The sequence below is a fragment of the Dermacentor albipictus genome, chromosome 6, assembly GCF_038994185.2.
Source record: "Dermacentor albipictus isolate Rhodes 1998 colony chromosome 6, USDA_Dalb.pri_finalv2, whole genome shotgun sequence".
NCBI classification, from domain to species: domain Eukaryota; kingdom Metazoa; phylum Arthropoda; class Arachnida; order Ixodida; family Ixodidae; genus Dermacentor; species Dermacentor albipictus.
The window spans coordinates 132,175,810-132,189,140 of NC_091826.1; the positions used below are offsets into that span (position 1 = coordinate 132,175,810).

At 45.9% G+C, this 13,331-nt stretch overlaps 1 protein-coding gene across 5 annotated transcripts in view; it reads right to left on the bottom strand.

Annotated features, from left to right (window-relative positions):
* Positions 1-12,158, bottom strand: part of LOC139061372 (protein SEC13 homolog) — a 71,129-nt gene extending 58,971 nt beyond the window's left edge. For 3 of the 5 annotated variants that reach the window (XR_011515406.1, XR_011515405.1, XM_070541339.1), the window contains exons 1-2: positions 11,631-11,784; positions 11,297-11,412 (exon numbers count right to left, since the gene is read on the bottom strand). Coding sequence is in view for 3 of the 5 variants with exons in the window: in XM_070541339.1 (XP_070397440.1) it covers positions 11,297-11,412; positions 11,631-11,681 (167 nt within the window). In the remaining 2 variants the exon portion in view is untranslated. The other 2 variants (XM_070541340.1, XM_070541341.1) reach the window with 2 other exon arrangements.
* Positions 12,159-13,331: the final 1,173 nt, after the last annotated feature.

Below are 13,331 nucleotides of genomic sequence, written 5' to 3' on the forward strand. Positions count from 1 at the left end.
TTACATAAGGGGGGGGGTTACAGAAGATAAGGATAGAAACAAAGATACGGTTACAATTTCTTACAAGACTCAGCCTGTGGATTCACAATAACACAAACAACAACAAAAAAATAGCCAAGAGGCACACTGAATAGAATGCAAAAGCAAATCAGCAGAACAGTCACAATGTCAGATGGCAATCGCAAAAGAAGGAAGGCACAGTACGGTCATTATAAGGTTAGGGTTTAAGGTGATCAGTAAGCAGCTGCTTGAAAATAATGGGGTTGCACTCATTGACAACTCTATCTGGTAAATTGTTCCACTCTATAATGGCACTAGGCAAAAATGATTGATTAAAGGAAAGTGTTGAACCATGCAAGCGCTGGATGCTGCAAGAGTTAAAAAGGCGACGAGATGTATAAATGACATTTGTTCAGGAATTGGTTCTAGTATACAATTGTTTGCCGATGACTGCATTTTGTATAGGAAAATTAGAAAAGAAGATGATGCTGCTCTGTTACAAGGTGACTTGTGTTCTTGAATGGTGTTCAAGATGGAAAATGAACTTAAATAAAAGGATGTGTTCATGTTACTTTTACACGTAAAAACCACAGGCTAAACTCTGAGTATGTCATCAGCAATAACAGAGTGAAGCAAAAATTTCACTATAGATACTCAGGTGTGACATTCTGAGCCGATTGTTCATGGAATTCTCACATTGATACAGTGGTAGCTAAGGCTGGCAGGACCTTAAACATTATGCAGCGAAATCTGAGACACGCGCCGCCTTGTTTGAAAACAACTGCTTATCTGACATACGTTCAACCAATGCTCGAATATGCTTGGCAAAAAACACTAAGTGATAAACTGGAAAAAATCCAGAACAGAGCAGCAAGGTTTGTTTTATGCCGGCACTCGAGAACCGATAGCTGTACCAATATGAAAAATGAAACAGGATGGGAAATTCTTTCCTCTCGCCGAAAAAAATTGAGACTGAAATTGCTGTATCAAATACTTCAAGGTAAAACCGGCATACGAAAGGAAATATACTTACACAGGCCTCATTATGTCTCTGCACATACCGATTATTGACTCAACATTTTAGAATACCACACTAGAAATAATATTTATGATAATTCATTTTTTGTTCGTGCCATTAGTGAATGGAATCGCCTATCAAGTCAGCAAGTGTGCTGTGTCAATGAAGATGCGTTTTTCTCGACATTGTAATCCCCCTGCTATAGCACCTTCGGGCTAAGTGGGGTAATCATTGAATAAAGAAGGATGTGTAGCAGTAATGATTGGTGACAACTGCTGAGAATTCTTTGGTGAAACTTCGAAGAAGCACCGTAAGGAAAACAAATGAAAGTAAAAAAAATCTGATATATACAAAATATGTACCTGATTCCCTGTTCCTAGCTTTTGTAAGTCATCATGCAAAAAACATTATGAAGATTTTCCCACATAGCATGGGCTATGTGGGAAAGCAGTAGCTTTGCAAATGTGAGAACGGGTAAGTTTCTATTGTACAAGAAATATTTGTTTTTACTTATTGCAGCATGCTCCTTGTTTGCCTTTTATAGCATTCCTAAGGCTCACGAGGCAATGGTTGTTAGGTCAGGGAGCATGCAGAAACTTCCTCACACTTGATTATGGCATTCGATCAGCACTTCTGTACAAGCAAGGTGGTCTAGCGGGCATCCAACCGGCGCTGAAGCCTCCACATGCTGTGTTCAGTTCCTCTACAGCACTGTGCAGTAATGTGGAGTATTGTACAACATTGTACAGTGACGAACATTTGCACATGCAGTGTTCAAGATCTAACAGATTAGACAGCTTGTCAAGCTACAGTTGAAGGTCGGTTTGAAATCAATTGCATACTTTTCAGAAAGTGAAAACTCCACAAGGTGGGAAGGACTGCTCGAAATGATCTGTAGATAAGTTGATGTTAGAACAGCACTGATGATAAAACAGCCTATATGTTGGTGCATACTTGACTTGGAAGTGCAAAGAACATTCTCACCAACTCGGTCAAATTTCAGCTGTCATAGGCTACACGTGGGATTGATAAATTGTTAACTCGAGAGAAGCTTCTCTGTCTTCACTGCTGCTGTGATTTAAAAATTATGTGGCCAAATTGTCCAATGCAAAAATTTTACGTCACTTTATTGAAGACGTGCTAGAAGCTCTGTGGGCTAGTTTTGACAATACGTCCCATCGAAGTTCGATTTTTCCAGACTCCCCAACTGACAAATGGTCAAGTTCAGCCTTCATTTGAGATGGTGCATCATGTTGCTAGTAGAAGAATTCTAATGGACATGTTATAAGTGTAATAAATTACAGGGTTTGCACAGACAGCGTGTTTACCAAGTTGATATTTTCCAAATTCCCTGAGTTTTCCAGGTTTTCCCTGAGTGCCGTTGCAAATTTCCCTGAGTGATGCAGAACTATATTTTATGTCAAGACGGGCTGAAAACATGTCGCCTGATGCTGTCACTCCCTAGTAGGCACATGAAAAAAATTAAAAAAGCGACTTAATCCAATTTGAATACTAAGGAGTAGTGTTTATGTTGTTCAAAAAGAGAATAGAAGGCAGTGGTTAGCAAAATGCACAGCAAATAAAGTGTCTTCGAAAAACATTGCAAGGGAGTCGGACATTCTCAAATACGAATAAAAAGGAGATGCATATAGAAGCAAATATTTTCGAATATGAGCTATTTCTATCAACTGATTGCAATCTCAGTGGTATGAGGCCCGAATTCTGTCACAATTGAGATTCTCTCTCAACAGCTCGTAAGTCAACCTCAACTGTTCTGAAATACTCTCAGCCCGCGCATGAGTGTTGTGTTTCACTGCTTTAATGAGTTTATTTTGGTTTGGATGAGGGACACCTGCATCTCGGCATCAGCCAACACTTTATTTTTTGAGCTCAAGCTCTTTCAAAACGGTGGCAGCAAGCTTCCTTTCTCGTTTATTCCTCAATGCGTAGTTCATTTCTGTTCTTGTCCTCCTTCCGCCACTCGTTCGCCCCAAGGACCATTTGAAGCATCTTGATCAGTTGCACAGTCCACGACCGATTTTTCGAACTCCCTAGGGGCTGCGAAAACGTCTGAAAAATCGGCCAGTTGCAAAAAATTGAATGCGTGTCATTTACTGCCCTTAGGGACTCAAACCGCCACAGGCACGTTCGAAAACACTCTGAAGGCCTGTCGCTACACATATTAGACATATCGGTGCTCGTAATGTGACAGGAAATACTGGGTGCACGCGTGTATAATTAAGGAATACATACTGTGTTCCGTGGCAATAGCCCCTTCCCATGCTTGTTATACTTCACTGCAATACTTTTGTGTATGCTTCACCAAGTAACATTTCTTTACAAAGTCGAAGCTGACTTTCAGGAACCGGCATTTTCTATGTCAATCGCGAGGATCACAAAGGCGGAGTCCATGCCATTGCTGACAGCAGCTAATTCTTTCAATAAAAAACTCGGCACCCAACGGCAAGAAGTTTCATAGCGAACGTCGAAGCAGCTAGGCCTAGCGTTGCCGCAGTGGTGGCAACGGCTGCCAGCGGATCTGCGTGCAAGAGTGCCGGGTTGAGGTGGCGAAGTAATCAAAATGGCAGCCGTGGTGCCTTTGATTATTGCCGTTTCGGAGCTGCCGTCACAGCAAAACGTTCGGAAAATCGGACGGCAGAAAATCGGACGGAAGTGTTCTTGCGTCGGAAATTTAACACGTTCTGATACGTGCAAAATTGTGTGTGTGATACTCTATGGGGTACGTGACGGTGCCGCGCAGCCGTCCAAATTATCGGGAATCTGGAAAGTCAGTCCTTGATTGTACACTAGCAACTCCTCCAGCCGACGACAGGGCGTCAAAGACGATTCATTACGATTCCTGTCTGTTACTCGAGCCAGCATTACTGCGACTTTCGACCCTTTCAGTAAAATTGCCGCTAATTTTCCCTGATAGAGGCCCATATTCCCTGAGTTTTCCCTGACTTTTTCCAGACTACTAAAAATCCCTGAGAATTCCCGGTTTTCCCGGTTGGTAGACACCCTGCACAGAGCACTTAAATTTGGCACTTGAAGATCATAAACACGTGCCCTGCCGACTCAATGCATTTTGACACAATCATCAAAATCATCTCTAGGCAAAAAACCAGGCTTTTACAACGCAGATTGTTCGCACAGCAACGGAAACACTTCTCGCATTGTGAAAACAGTGGAGGTTGTAGCCATGGTAACTATCAACTTACTAACAATGTTCCATGCTCATGATGAACTACAACTTTCATATTTGCATCCCTGCTCGCATAATAGACGTTTTGATAGCTAAAATCCGTAGAAAAAGGCATGCATGTGAGGCAAATAGAAAGAAAGCTTACAGTACAATTAGAGCTAAACAGCACTCAAAATGCATTACAGAAACGGTAGGAAGAAAAGTAAAACAGCATTTGCAACTTTCACGTACTGTGGCGCTGTCGTGCGGCGGCGGCCGGAAACAGTCGAAAGATTATACTCACCGCTGGCTGCCGCCCGTTCGCGTAGCGTATTGGTGTTGTCTACGCTTTTCCTTCACTTTCGGTTTATGTTTTAACGCATTCAGAGCTCCCGTGGGATCCTGAAGGACACTTAACATGCTCAGAATGAGCAAACATAGAAGTAACCGTATTTGCTGCGTGCCGCAATGGGTGCCGAGCAGTAGTTATGCGGTAGGTGATGTGAGCCTTCACTCATTCCCACCGGCTGCGTCCATGAGGAAGAAATTGATTATTAAGCTGCGGATCGGCAAAGCTGTCACAGAAGCGATGAAGGTTTTGCAGTGCGCACTTCGTGTCAGAGGACGTTTTTTGGAGTACGACAGATGAGTGACGATTCCGAGCACTTAAAATTGCGAATAGACGCACCTCCATAAAGACGCAGACATAGCACTATATTACGTACAGGGAAATAAATAATGCGCAATCTTAACTCAAATGTGTTGTAGGATGATTGATGCTTGCGTTCTTGCCACTCATGCCTTTGCGGCTACGCTGGAGCCCAAACATTCTCCATGAAGCCTTGTACCTGCTTCAAAATTTCTTGTCCTTGTTCATGCATTCGTGCTCAGCAACACGTGCCGCCTTGACATTCCACCATTTTCGAACCGAGAGATGAGTTTCTCATTTGTGCATCGAAGCAAAGTGACGCAGGCGTAGAGGGACCTGGAATTCGTACCTCATTTGCCACTTCGACGCGCGGCTGCAACGTGTGCACAGGCGCGCATGACTGCACTCGTAAGGTAACAAATCCTAGTCCAACAAACATTGAACTACTGTGCAGTGTTCGCGTAGCGAACCCTCAGCTGATCTGCGTGTATATTATTTTGTAAAGATAACTGGAAGAATGAAGCGAGCATTGCCTCGGACCGGTAAATATCGGCTATGTATCGCTTGATATGTCTATAGGCAAGACGCGGTAGGACTCACGCAGGCTGTAAAACCCCCGCAAGACTGTAGCTTGCGCAGCACGCATAAAGCGCAATAACTAAATTACAAGGGTGAACGGTTATCGTATTAGCTCGCAAAAGTGGTCAGATATGGTTTTTTGTTTACTTCTCGAGTTCAATATCCAGCTTTGTGAACACAGGCAGGGATAACTAGACAAGAAATTTTGGTACACAAAACGATGGTTTAGGGCTGCTTTTCACGCCGTCAATGTAAAGGAGTTCGGTCGCGCAACACCAGGATGGTTTTTTTTTCTCGACACAGCAGCTTATTCAAGCGGTCTAAGTAACAACTTGCAGAGAGCACCACACCGCGTAAAAGCTCATGGTACCCTTTCAAGGAGGTCAGATTAACAGAATAGCAAACAGAAACCACGGATCACTTCTCTTAATAACACCGTCGCGGTAAAACTGAAACCACAGCCAGGGTTGCCAGATTTGGCTACTTTGCGCCAAATTGGCTGCTTTTTGAGGCTGTTGGCGGGGAAAAATATGCCTTGGCTACTTGGCTACTTTTTTGCTACTTTTGAAATAGCTTGACTATTGTAAACATTGGACAGAAACTTGTGTAGCTCATATTATGCAGCAACATTAACAAATATTTAGGCCAACTCGCAACAACGACACTTCAAATCTTTTCAAGCTGGTCCATCATCATTGTCAATCTGACTGTGGCGCTTTCATTTCATGCAAAGGATTTCGCACTGGTGACGTCACAGTGTGTTCCATCTTCGCGTTGACGTTCTGCGTCAGGCCTTCCACCTTCCACACATAGGGCTTCTTTGATTTTCGAAGTTCTGGCAGCCCGCTGGCAGCCAGACGGCAGCCAGCTAGTGCCAGTCCTGATGGGAAGGCAACGTGAGGTGGGATCCTGAGACAACCCGAAGCTGCCCGAAGTTTGCAAAATCGAACACTTGGACAGGTGGTCACAAGATAAACGTAAACATGCTACCAGCATGTCAGCGGCCGGTCTGGCCGGCGCGCTCTTGGCGTAGTCGGCCCATTTATGTGTTCCCAGCTTGAAAATATACAGCTGTATTCTGGAATACGATCCCTTTTGTGAGATTTCACGCAACTGGGCATCTTATTTTGCAGAGCGTAACAAACGGCCTGCAACGCGTCCAATGCCAAGACGCAAAATTGCACTTAAATAATCGCGAAAGCGATCGCACGAGGATGCCTCGAGCTTTGACCTTCTTCGAGAAATGTGCGCCAAGATTAACTCAAGCATTTACACTGTGATTCTGATTTGTGATGATATTCTAGTCATATTACGTGCTGATCAAAGCGCTCTTAGCTGTAGTCATTTATACGCGTTTCATAATATTTTTTGTATGATCCTACATTTACTAAAAGCAACTTTAAGTGTTGGCTGTGATAATGTCTTCTGAGTTGCAAAATAAATGAAAATGCAACATTTTTCCATGCAATGGCTACTTTTTTGGCTACATTTTTGTATGTGGCCAAAGTTGGCTACTTTTCTGGCTACTTTCCGAGATTTTTCGGCTACTTTTCACATTTTGGACCTGGCAACCCTGACCACAGCTCATGTGGTTTGTTTCGAAGCCGCAAAGTTTGTATGCAAAGACCTTCAACAGTCACGGACGTCTACGTGCACGCTTTTATGCCGCAGCACACAAGCTGACCAGCGTTTAGGACTTCCACGCCTTCAAGGAGGCTTCGAATCCTGCGTTCTGCTCGCCCAATGTGAGCCATTACGCAGGCTGACAGCGGGCGTGTAAATTGAAGAGACATTTCAACATGACGACGCGAAACAACATGTTACTGAGCAAGACGACCGCAGCACTGCACCGACTGCTCTAGTTCTTAATCTCTCGGACAGCCATGTTGGATTTAAGGTGGCGCCCCCTATAGGCTGTGAAAGTTGCGAATAGAGTACAGTGCAGGAGATTCCAACAAGGATGCCAAGTGCACATGGATTTTTTACAAAGACAATTTCGTGCTAAAGATCACCAAAGTACCGGCTGGGCTTTGCGAGACGAATACATTGTACGCCAAAGGATGCTTTTCAAGCCATAATGCAGTGACTGTGCCCAGAAATATGTCCCACACAGAGACAAAGCAAACTCTTGCAAATTAACTGCACCATTTAAAGTTCAACCTGGCTCTCAGCCATTGACTGCACTTAAGCAGAACATTTCCCTAGAAAGTTCTACACATTTAATGTCACAATGTAAACTTTTACCAGTTGCACACCTATCAGAATTTCAATTTCTCTGTGCTGCTATCCAATCATCTAAAAAAGACACAATAGCGTAAATCCCACAGAAAGAATGGTGGGGTTGTAGGTGCATATAGAGATACGAAACGGCCCCTGACACTGCAACAAATACCGGACGTGCAAAGTTCTGTGAGAAGGCTGCCCTGCAAGACAGAGCGGAGAACTAGGAGGAAGAGCACAACAAAAAAGGTCTTGTTCACAGTAAACTTAAAAGTTAACCAACAAATTCTGTTGTATTTTTTTATCACAGGTTCCTCTGTGAAAAGAGTGCCTTCTTATTCATGTGGCCCTTGAAACAACCAGTGACCCCAAACCATTCACAAGTGTGGATGCCTGATGTCATTTACTTTTTGCAGTAACAGAAAATGCAGGAGTGGATCGCTAATGGCCAGGGCAGTTCAATTGCCTACTCGAGACAAAAACAACTGGACACTGTGAGCAACAGCATTTGTGCACAATGCAAGGACTCAGGTTATCCCCATTATGAAGTTCTTGCACTACTATTCCTTAATGCAGGTCAGAGGGTAGGGTTATATCTCCAGGCTATGACTGTATTGTCACGCGCTAAGGCAAGAGCAAGCAACAGTACCAACAGCCAGACACGGAAGGCTGTTGCCGTATGGGGGGCGCGTCGTCATAGGTGATGATACGGTCTTTTGTAATCTGTGTTTGACGTATCTTCGTCGACCATTCAAAGCAAGAGTGGAACTTGAGGTACAGCTCGTGCAGGGGCTGTTTGTTCTCTTCAGGAAGCATTGAACTAATGTTGGTGATGTAGAGGTCCTTCAGCAGTGCGAATTGCCTCGGAAACAAAACAATCAGTGACATCGGCGATCAAGTCAGCGTAGGTGATGACAGTACCGGGAAAAAGGTGGCGATATTTGTAGCTGAAGTTCGTGACAAGAACCTCACAGTGGCCATCATGGAAATCAATAAGGTTTCTTGCTATGCAAACATCTTGAGAAAGCAGAAGAAAGCGATTGGTTTCTGCGACCGCTTCACCGTGTAAGAGTCTGACACATGCCACTTGAACCACGACACTTGCATGCGGTGGTAACCTGACAGCATCGTCGATGACATGAAGAGATGCTCGAGGGTGGATGGTGTTGGTCGTCGCTGCGACACGCTTTGTCGAGAAAGTGATGAGGCATTGTCGAATGTCGATGATAGCTCCGTGCTCCCTGAGAAAGTCAATGCCAATGATTAAGTCTCGAGAACACAGAGGGAGAATGCCCAAGCTGGCAACAAACATAGAGCCGCGAATCCGTATTCGTGCCGTGCACAAGCCGAGTGGTGTGATGATGTGCCCGCCAGCCGTACGAACTGCCGTTTTATTCCAAGGCATCGTCACTTTCTTCAGATGGTTGGCCAGTTTTTCCCTGATTATAGAATAATCCACTCCAGTGCCCACTAAAACAGTCAATTCACAACCATTGAGCAGTACAGGAATGTCCAAGGAAATTCTTCTTCCGTAATCAGAAGGTACTGTCGTCGTTGATGTATCGTCGGTCTGCGTACACATCAGTAGGGGTCCTTGAGCACATCCAGACTGAGCGGCCTTGCCCTCGAAGGCCGCTGTGGTTGGAGTTTTCGCGGCGTGGGCTGCGTGACTGACCCTGCACCACGCTGGAATATGTACGGTGAGTTGGAGAAAACCGCCGCGGCGAAGGGGAGCGCGACTGGTGTCAAGCTGACGGGGATCCGCACTGCTGGGCAACATATTCAATTTCAGGAGGACGCTGGCCGAACCTAGGTTGCCACAAGATTGCTAAGAATATGCATAGTCTGAGCTCTCGATAGGAGCACTGTCAGTAGACATGACCTGCTTCGCCACAGTGAAAGCAAAGGGCACGGCGATCAGCTGCCCACCACATGTCTGATTTCCTTGGGACCTGTCAGTGGTCCTACAAGGCCGCTTGGACTGGCTGTAGCATGGCCGGGCATGTGGTGCGAAGCGGGGAGGAAGGTGGGGCAGGTTGCCTCAAAGCTTGCGAATATGACATACGGAGGCTGTCAGTTCTTAGTGGTCGAGCTTCTATGTTGAAGGGTGGTTTTCTTAGCACATGCTGGACTTCGTTACGGAGAACGCTGGACAAAGAGCTGAGTGTTGGCTGTGAGGGTACTGACAGTTTCTGGAGTTCTTCGCAGATTACGGAACGAACGAGCTCTCGAAAGAAATCGATGTGGCCCCTGAGAGCTCTGAAGAAGTCCATAGGTGAGGCAGTGTACACTTGGCATGACGGTGCCTGCTGCCGAAGAGTCTGTTCCATAGTGACGGCCTCTGGAAGAAATTCTAACACAGTGTTGGGAGGACTGCGCACGAGACCTCCGAGTAGCTGCTCTTTCACTCCGCGCATCAGGTACCGCACCTTCTTTTCTTCTGACATGCTAGGGTCGGCTCGTCGAAGGAGACGCGTCATGTTCTTGACATACATTGCGACACCTCCGTTCGGCATTTGTATATGGGACTGGAGATCATGCTCAGCTCGCTCTGGGCAATCAGGGCTCGCATACGTCTCAAGAAGCCGGCGTTTGAAGTCTGCCCATGAAGTTAAGGCATCTGCACAGTTCTCATACCAAACATGTGCGCCATCATTAAGGCTGAAATATACGTTTTTCAGTTTGTCTGCGTCATCCCACTTGCTGAACGTGGCAACACGTTCATAGTACACCAGCCAATCTTCAACATCCTTATGTATGGCACCGTGGAAGGGATTCGGCGTTCGCGGATTGAGTAGCCTACAATGAATCGGCGTTGTGCCTTCCATACTGGTTGGGGTGGTTGGAGCTGCTATTTTTTCTGGGAGGAGTCCAAATTCAGGGGCCTGTCCACAGATCTTTCTGCTGGCGCAGTGTACAGGCATCACCACCGGTGCGGGGCTGGAGTTCCTGCTGTTTGGAGGGGTTTGGTGCATAGATTAGATTACCCTGCACCTCCACCAGTTTGTCACGCGTTAAGGCAAGAGCAAGCAACAGTACCAGCATGTTTCTTTAACTGCCAGTGTTCCTAATACCAGTATGCCACAAAGCTGTCCACACAACAAGTGCTTGTTAAATAAAAAACCCCACAAGGAAATTGCATGCAATTCAAACCAACAAAAACTAAGCAGATCCAACGCAGTGAAACTTTCAAGAAGGGCTTAATTAAATGCCATAAATTCGATGCGAAGGAAGTGTCCCTATTGTCATTCTATGTAATCAATAATCTGATGCTGTGTCTATGTTAACGTTATGCACAGGAATCGAGACTTAAATGTTGCTGCCACCCTGAACGTGTTAATATCATGCACTACACCGTTGACAAGCTATGCTGATATTTGTGCAAATGGCAGTGACGCACAAATATGCACAAGATGCACTGATGCCACAGAGATGCAGGCGTCGAGGGAGCAACGGTGAGGAGAGGTGCATGCCGAGAGAATGCTTTCTTTGCAAGCCCATCTTATTTCTCAACCTAGCTCATAGAGTAACTTGCTGCGCACAGCAACGGGACGACACGTAGTACAACGAACTGGACCGACTAGTCAAACATGTGGAGACAGCTGATCGCATTAGCCGATAACGACACTGCAGTCAGCTGACTTACCCTGTCAGCACAGCGAGCATCTTCTGCGTGCCGTTCTTGACGTCGAACACTTTGACGGACTTGTCCGACGAGCAAGTCGCCAGGCGGGTCCCGTAGTAGTCGGTCTGGGCGTCGTGCTGCGCGAAAACGACATGTGTCAAGTGTCGAAGCGAATAACTAGATCCAGCTGCGCGTGACACGTGATCACGACGACTCCGGAACGCCGTCCAGACTCCACGATGTATGCGCTGTTAAGTAAAGTCAGATCAATTAAGTTAACGATGTGAATAATGGATAGTTTGCGACGAGATTCCGAAAGTGCTGCCACATGCTTAAATCAAGAAGCGAAGCTTACCACCATGTCTTGATGAGCAGTGTCCACGGTGTTGACTAGTGACGCCTGCATGATTAAAGAAAAAAAAAATACACAAGAGCAAGAGAACAAGAAATAAGTAACAGGCGCAAAGCGAAACGCTGTCGGTTGCGGTAAAAAACGAAATGTAAGTTGTCAGCGCAATCAGCAATACAAAGTCAGTTTAGAGCGAAGTACAGCGCGATTAGACAACTTGTTTCTGTTTTACTTTTTCTGGAAACAGCAACAGATAGAATGCGTCGACGTTGTACCGCGTTAACAAGCCGAGGTCACGCATTGATTGTGGATGACAATGTAAACACTACGTTGCAGCGAAGCGATAAGGCCAGAGAATGTGTATAACAAGGCTTTTCAAAAATCGACGAACGTACCATTATTAGCGCGAACTTCCAATGCTAGCCGCTTGCTCTGCCAGCTGCCGAACTACGAAAAGTAAACTCATGACACGTGCGTCGCGAGCGTGCCACGTTCGCGCGTCGGCGCCGAGGGCTTCGTGGCCACTGCGCATGCGTGAGCTGAGAAAAAATGAGAAAATCAAAATCTTTTTTTTTTTTTTGCAAGACGTGACGTCACACTAATGCTTTTTTTTTTTACTTGTGAAGGAAGGAAAGCGCAGGAGAGGGCCCGGCCAGCACGTATCACGTATGCACGTGTTTGGCTGAGTGGTGTTGGAAAAAGTGTGGCGGAAGTCACGTGCTGTTCTTCGCAAAGGAGCACTGGGACTGGTATCCCAAACGTCAACGTTGCCATAGCAATCGCACTTTCGAAGCTTTCGCTGCTGCTCCACGGGTGCTCTTGGCCTCCAAAAAGTGAGATAAGATTTTCCGGCCCGTGTCTTTCTCGCAGCACATTCTGTTCGCGAGACAAGCTGACTTTGGAGCGTGGTGTGTAAGCTTGAAAAATGTGTTTAGGGTCTATGAGTGTGCGTCTCAACCAACAACAGACACTCAAGTAATCACGGCGCAGGTCTTCGACATCATCTACGTGCCACGGAAGAGCACAGTAGCGCGTTTGCTTCACTAAACCTTTTAAAGAAGTTTGGTAGGTTTTGTTCTTACGGGTGTCGGGAGCACACACTTACGGCAGATCGTAGAAAAGTTCAAGTTTCGCGCTTATCTGCTCCGGCGAGCTGATTGGAGGCCATGGAAGAAAGAAAATCTGAGGAGGGGCCCTGACGTCACTATTGTTTACATCTCTCGTCTTCGGCCATTACCCCACGAACAGCTTTGAAGACTTCACCATAGAGAAAGGCAACCAAACCAGGTGGAAAAAGGTATACAGCAAGAGCGGACACTCCCAGAGAGCCCAGCGGCCCAATTGACTGGAGCGCACCATGCCGTCGTCATTAATACCTGAACAACACTTCCGGTTTCGGTTTTGTGAGCGCGCATATAGCGCGCGCTTTGAATGCTAGCTGGTACGCGTCACGCCAGCTCCGCTGGTTCTTTTTTTTTTTCTTCTACAGCTAAATCGCACGCAGCCTTCGCACGAAATCATTTTATTAACCCATTAAAGACCAGCGTGACCATATGGTCACGTTAGTCTGCACAGTGGATTTCAATTAAAATTAACAAAACGGCACCAAAATCGCCTATGACATGCCGTTAGGCAGACGAGAGTTCCCTTTATGGATATCAAGTGGCAGCAGGTGTCAGTCGTTTTGTGGGAGCCCCTTACAAAGGC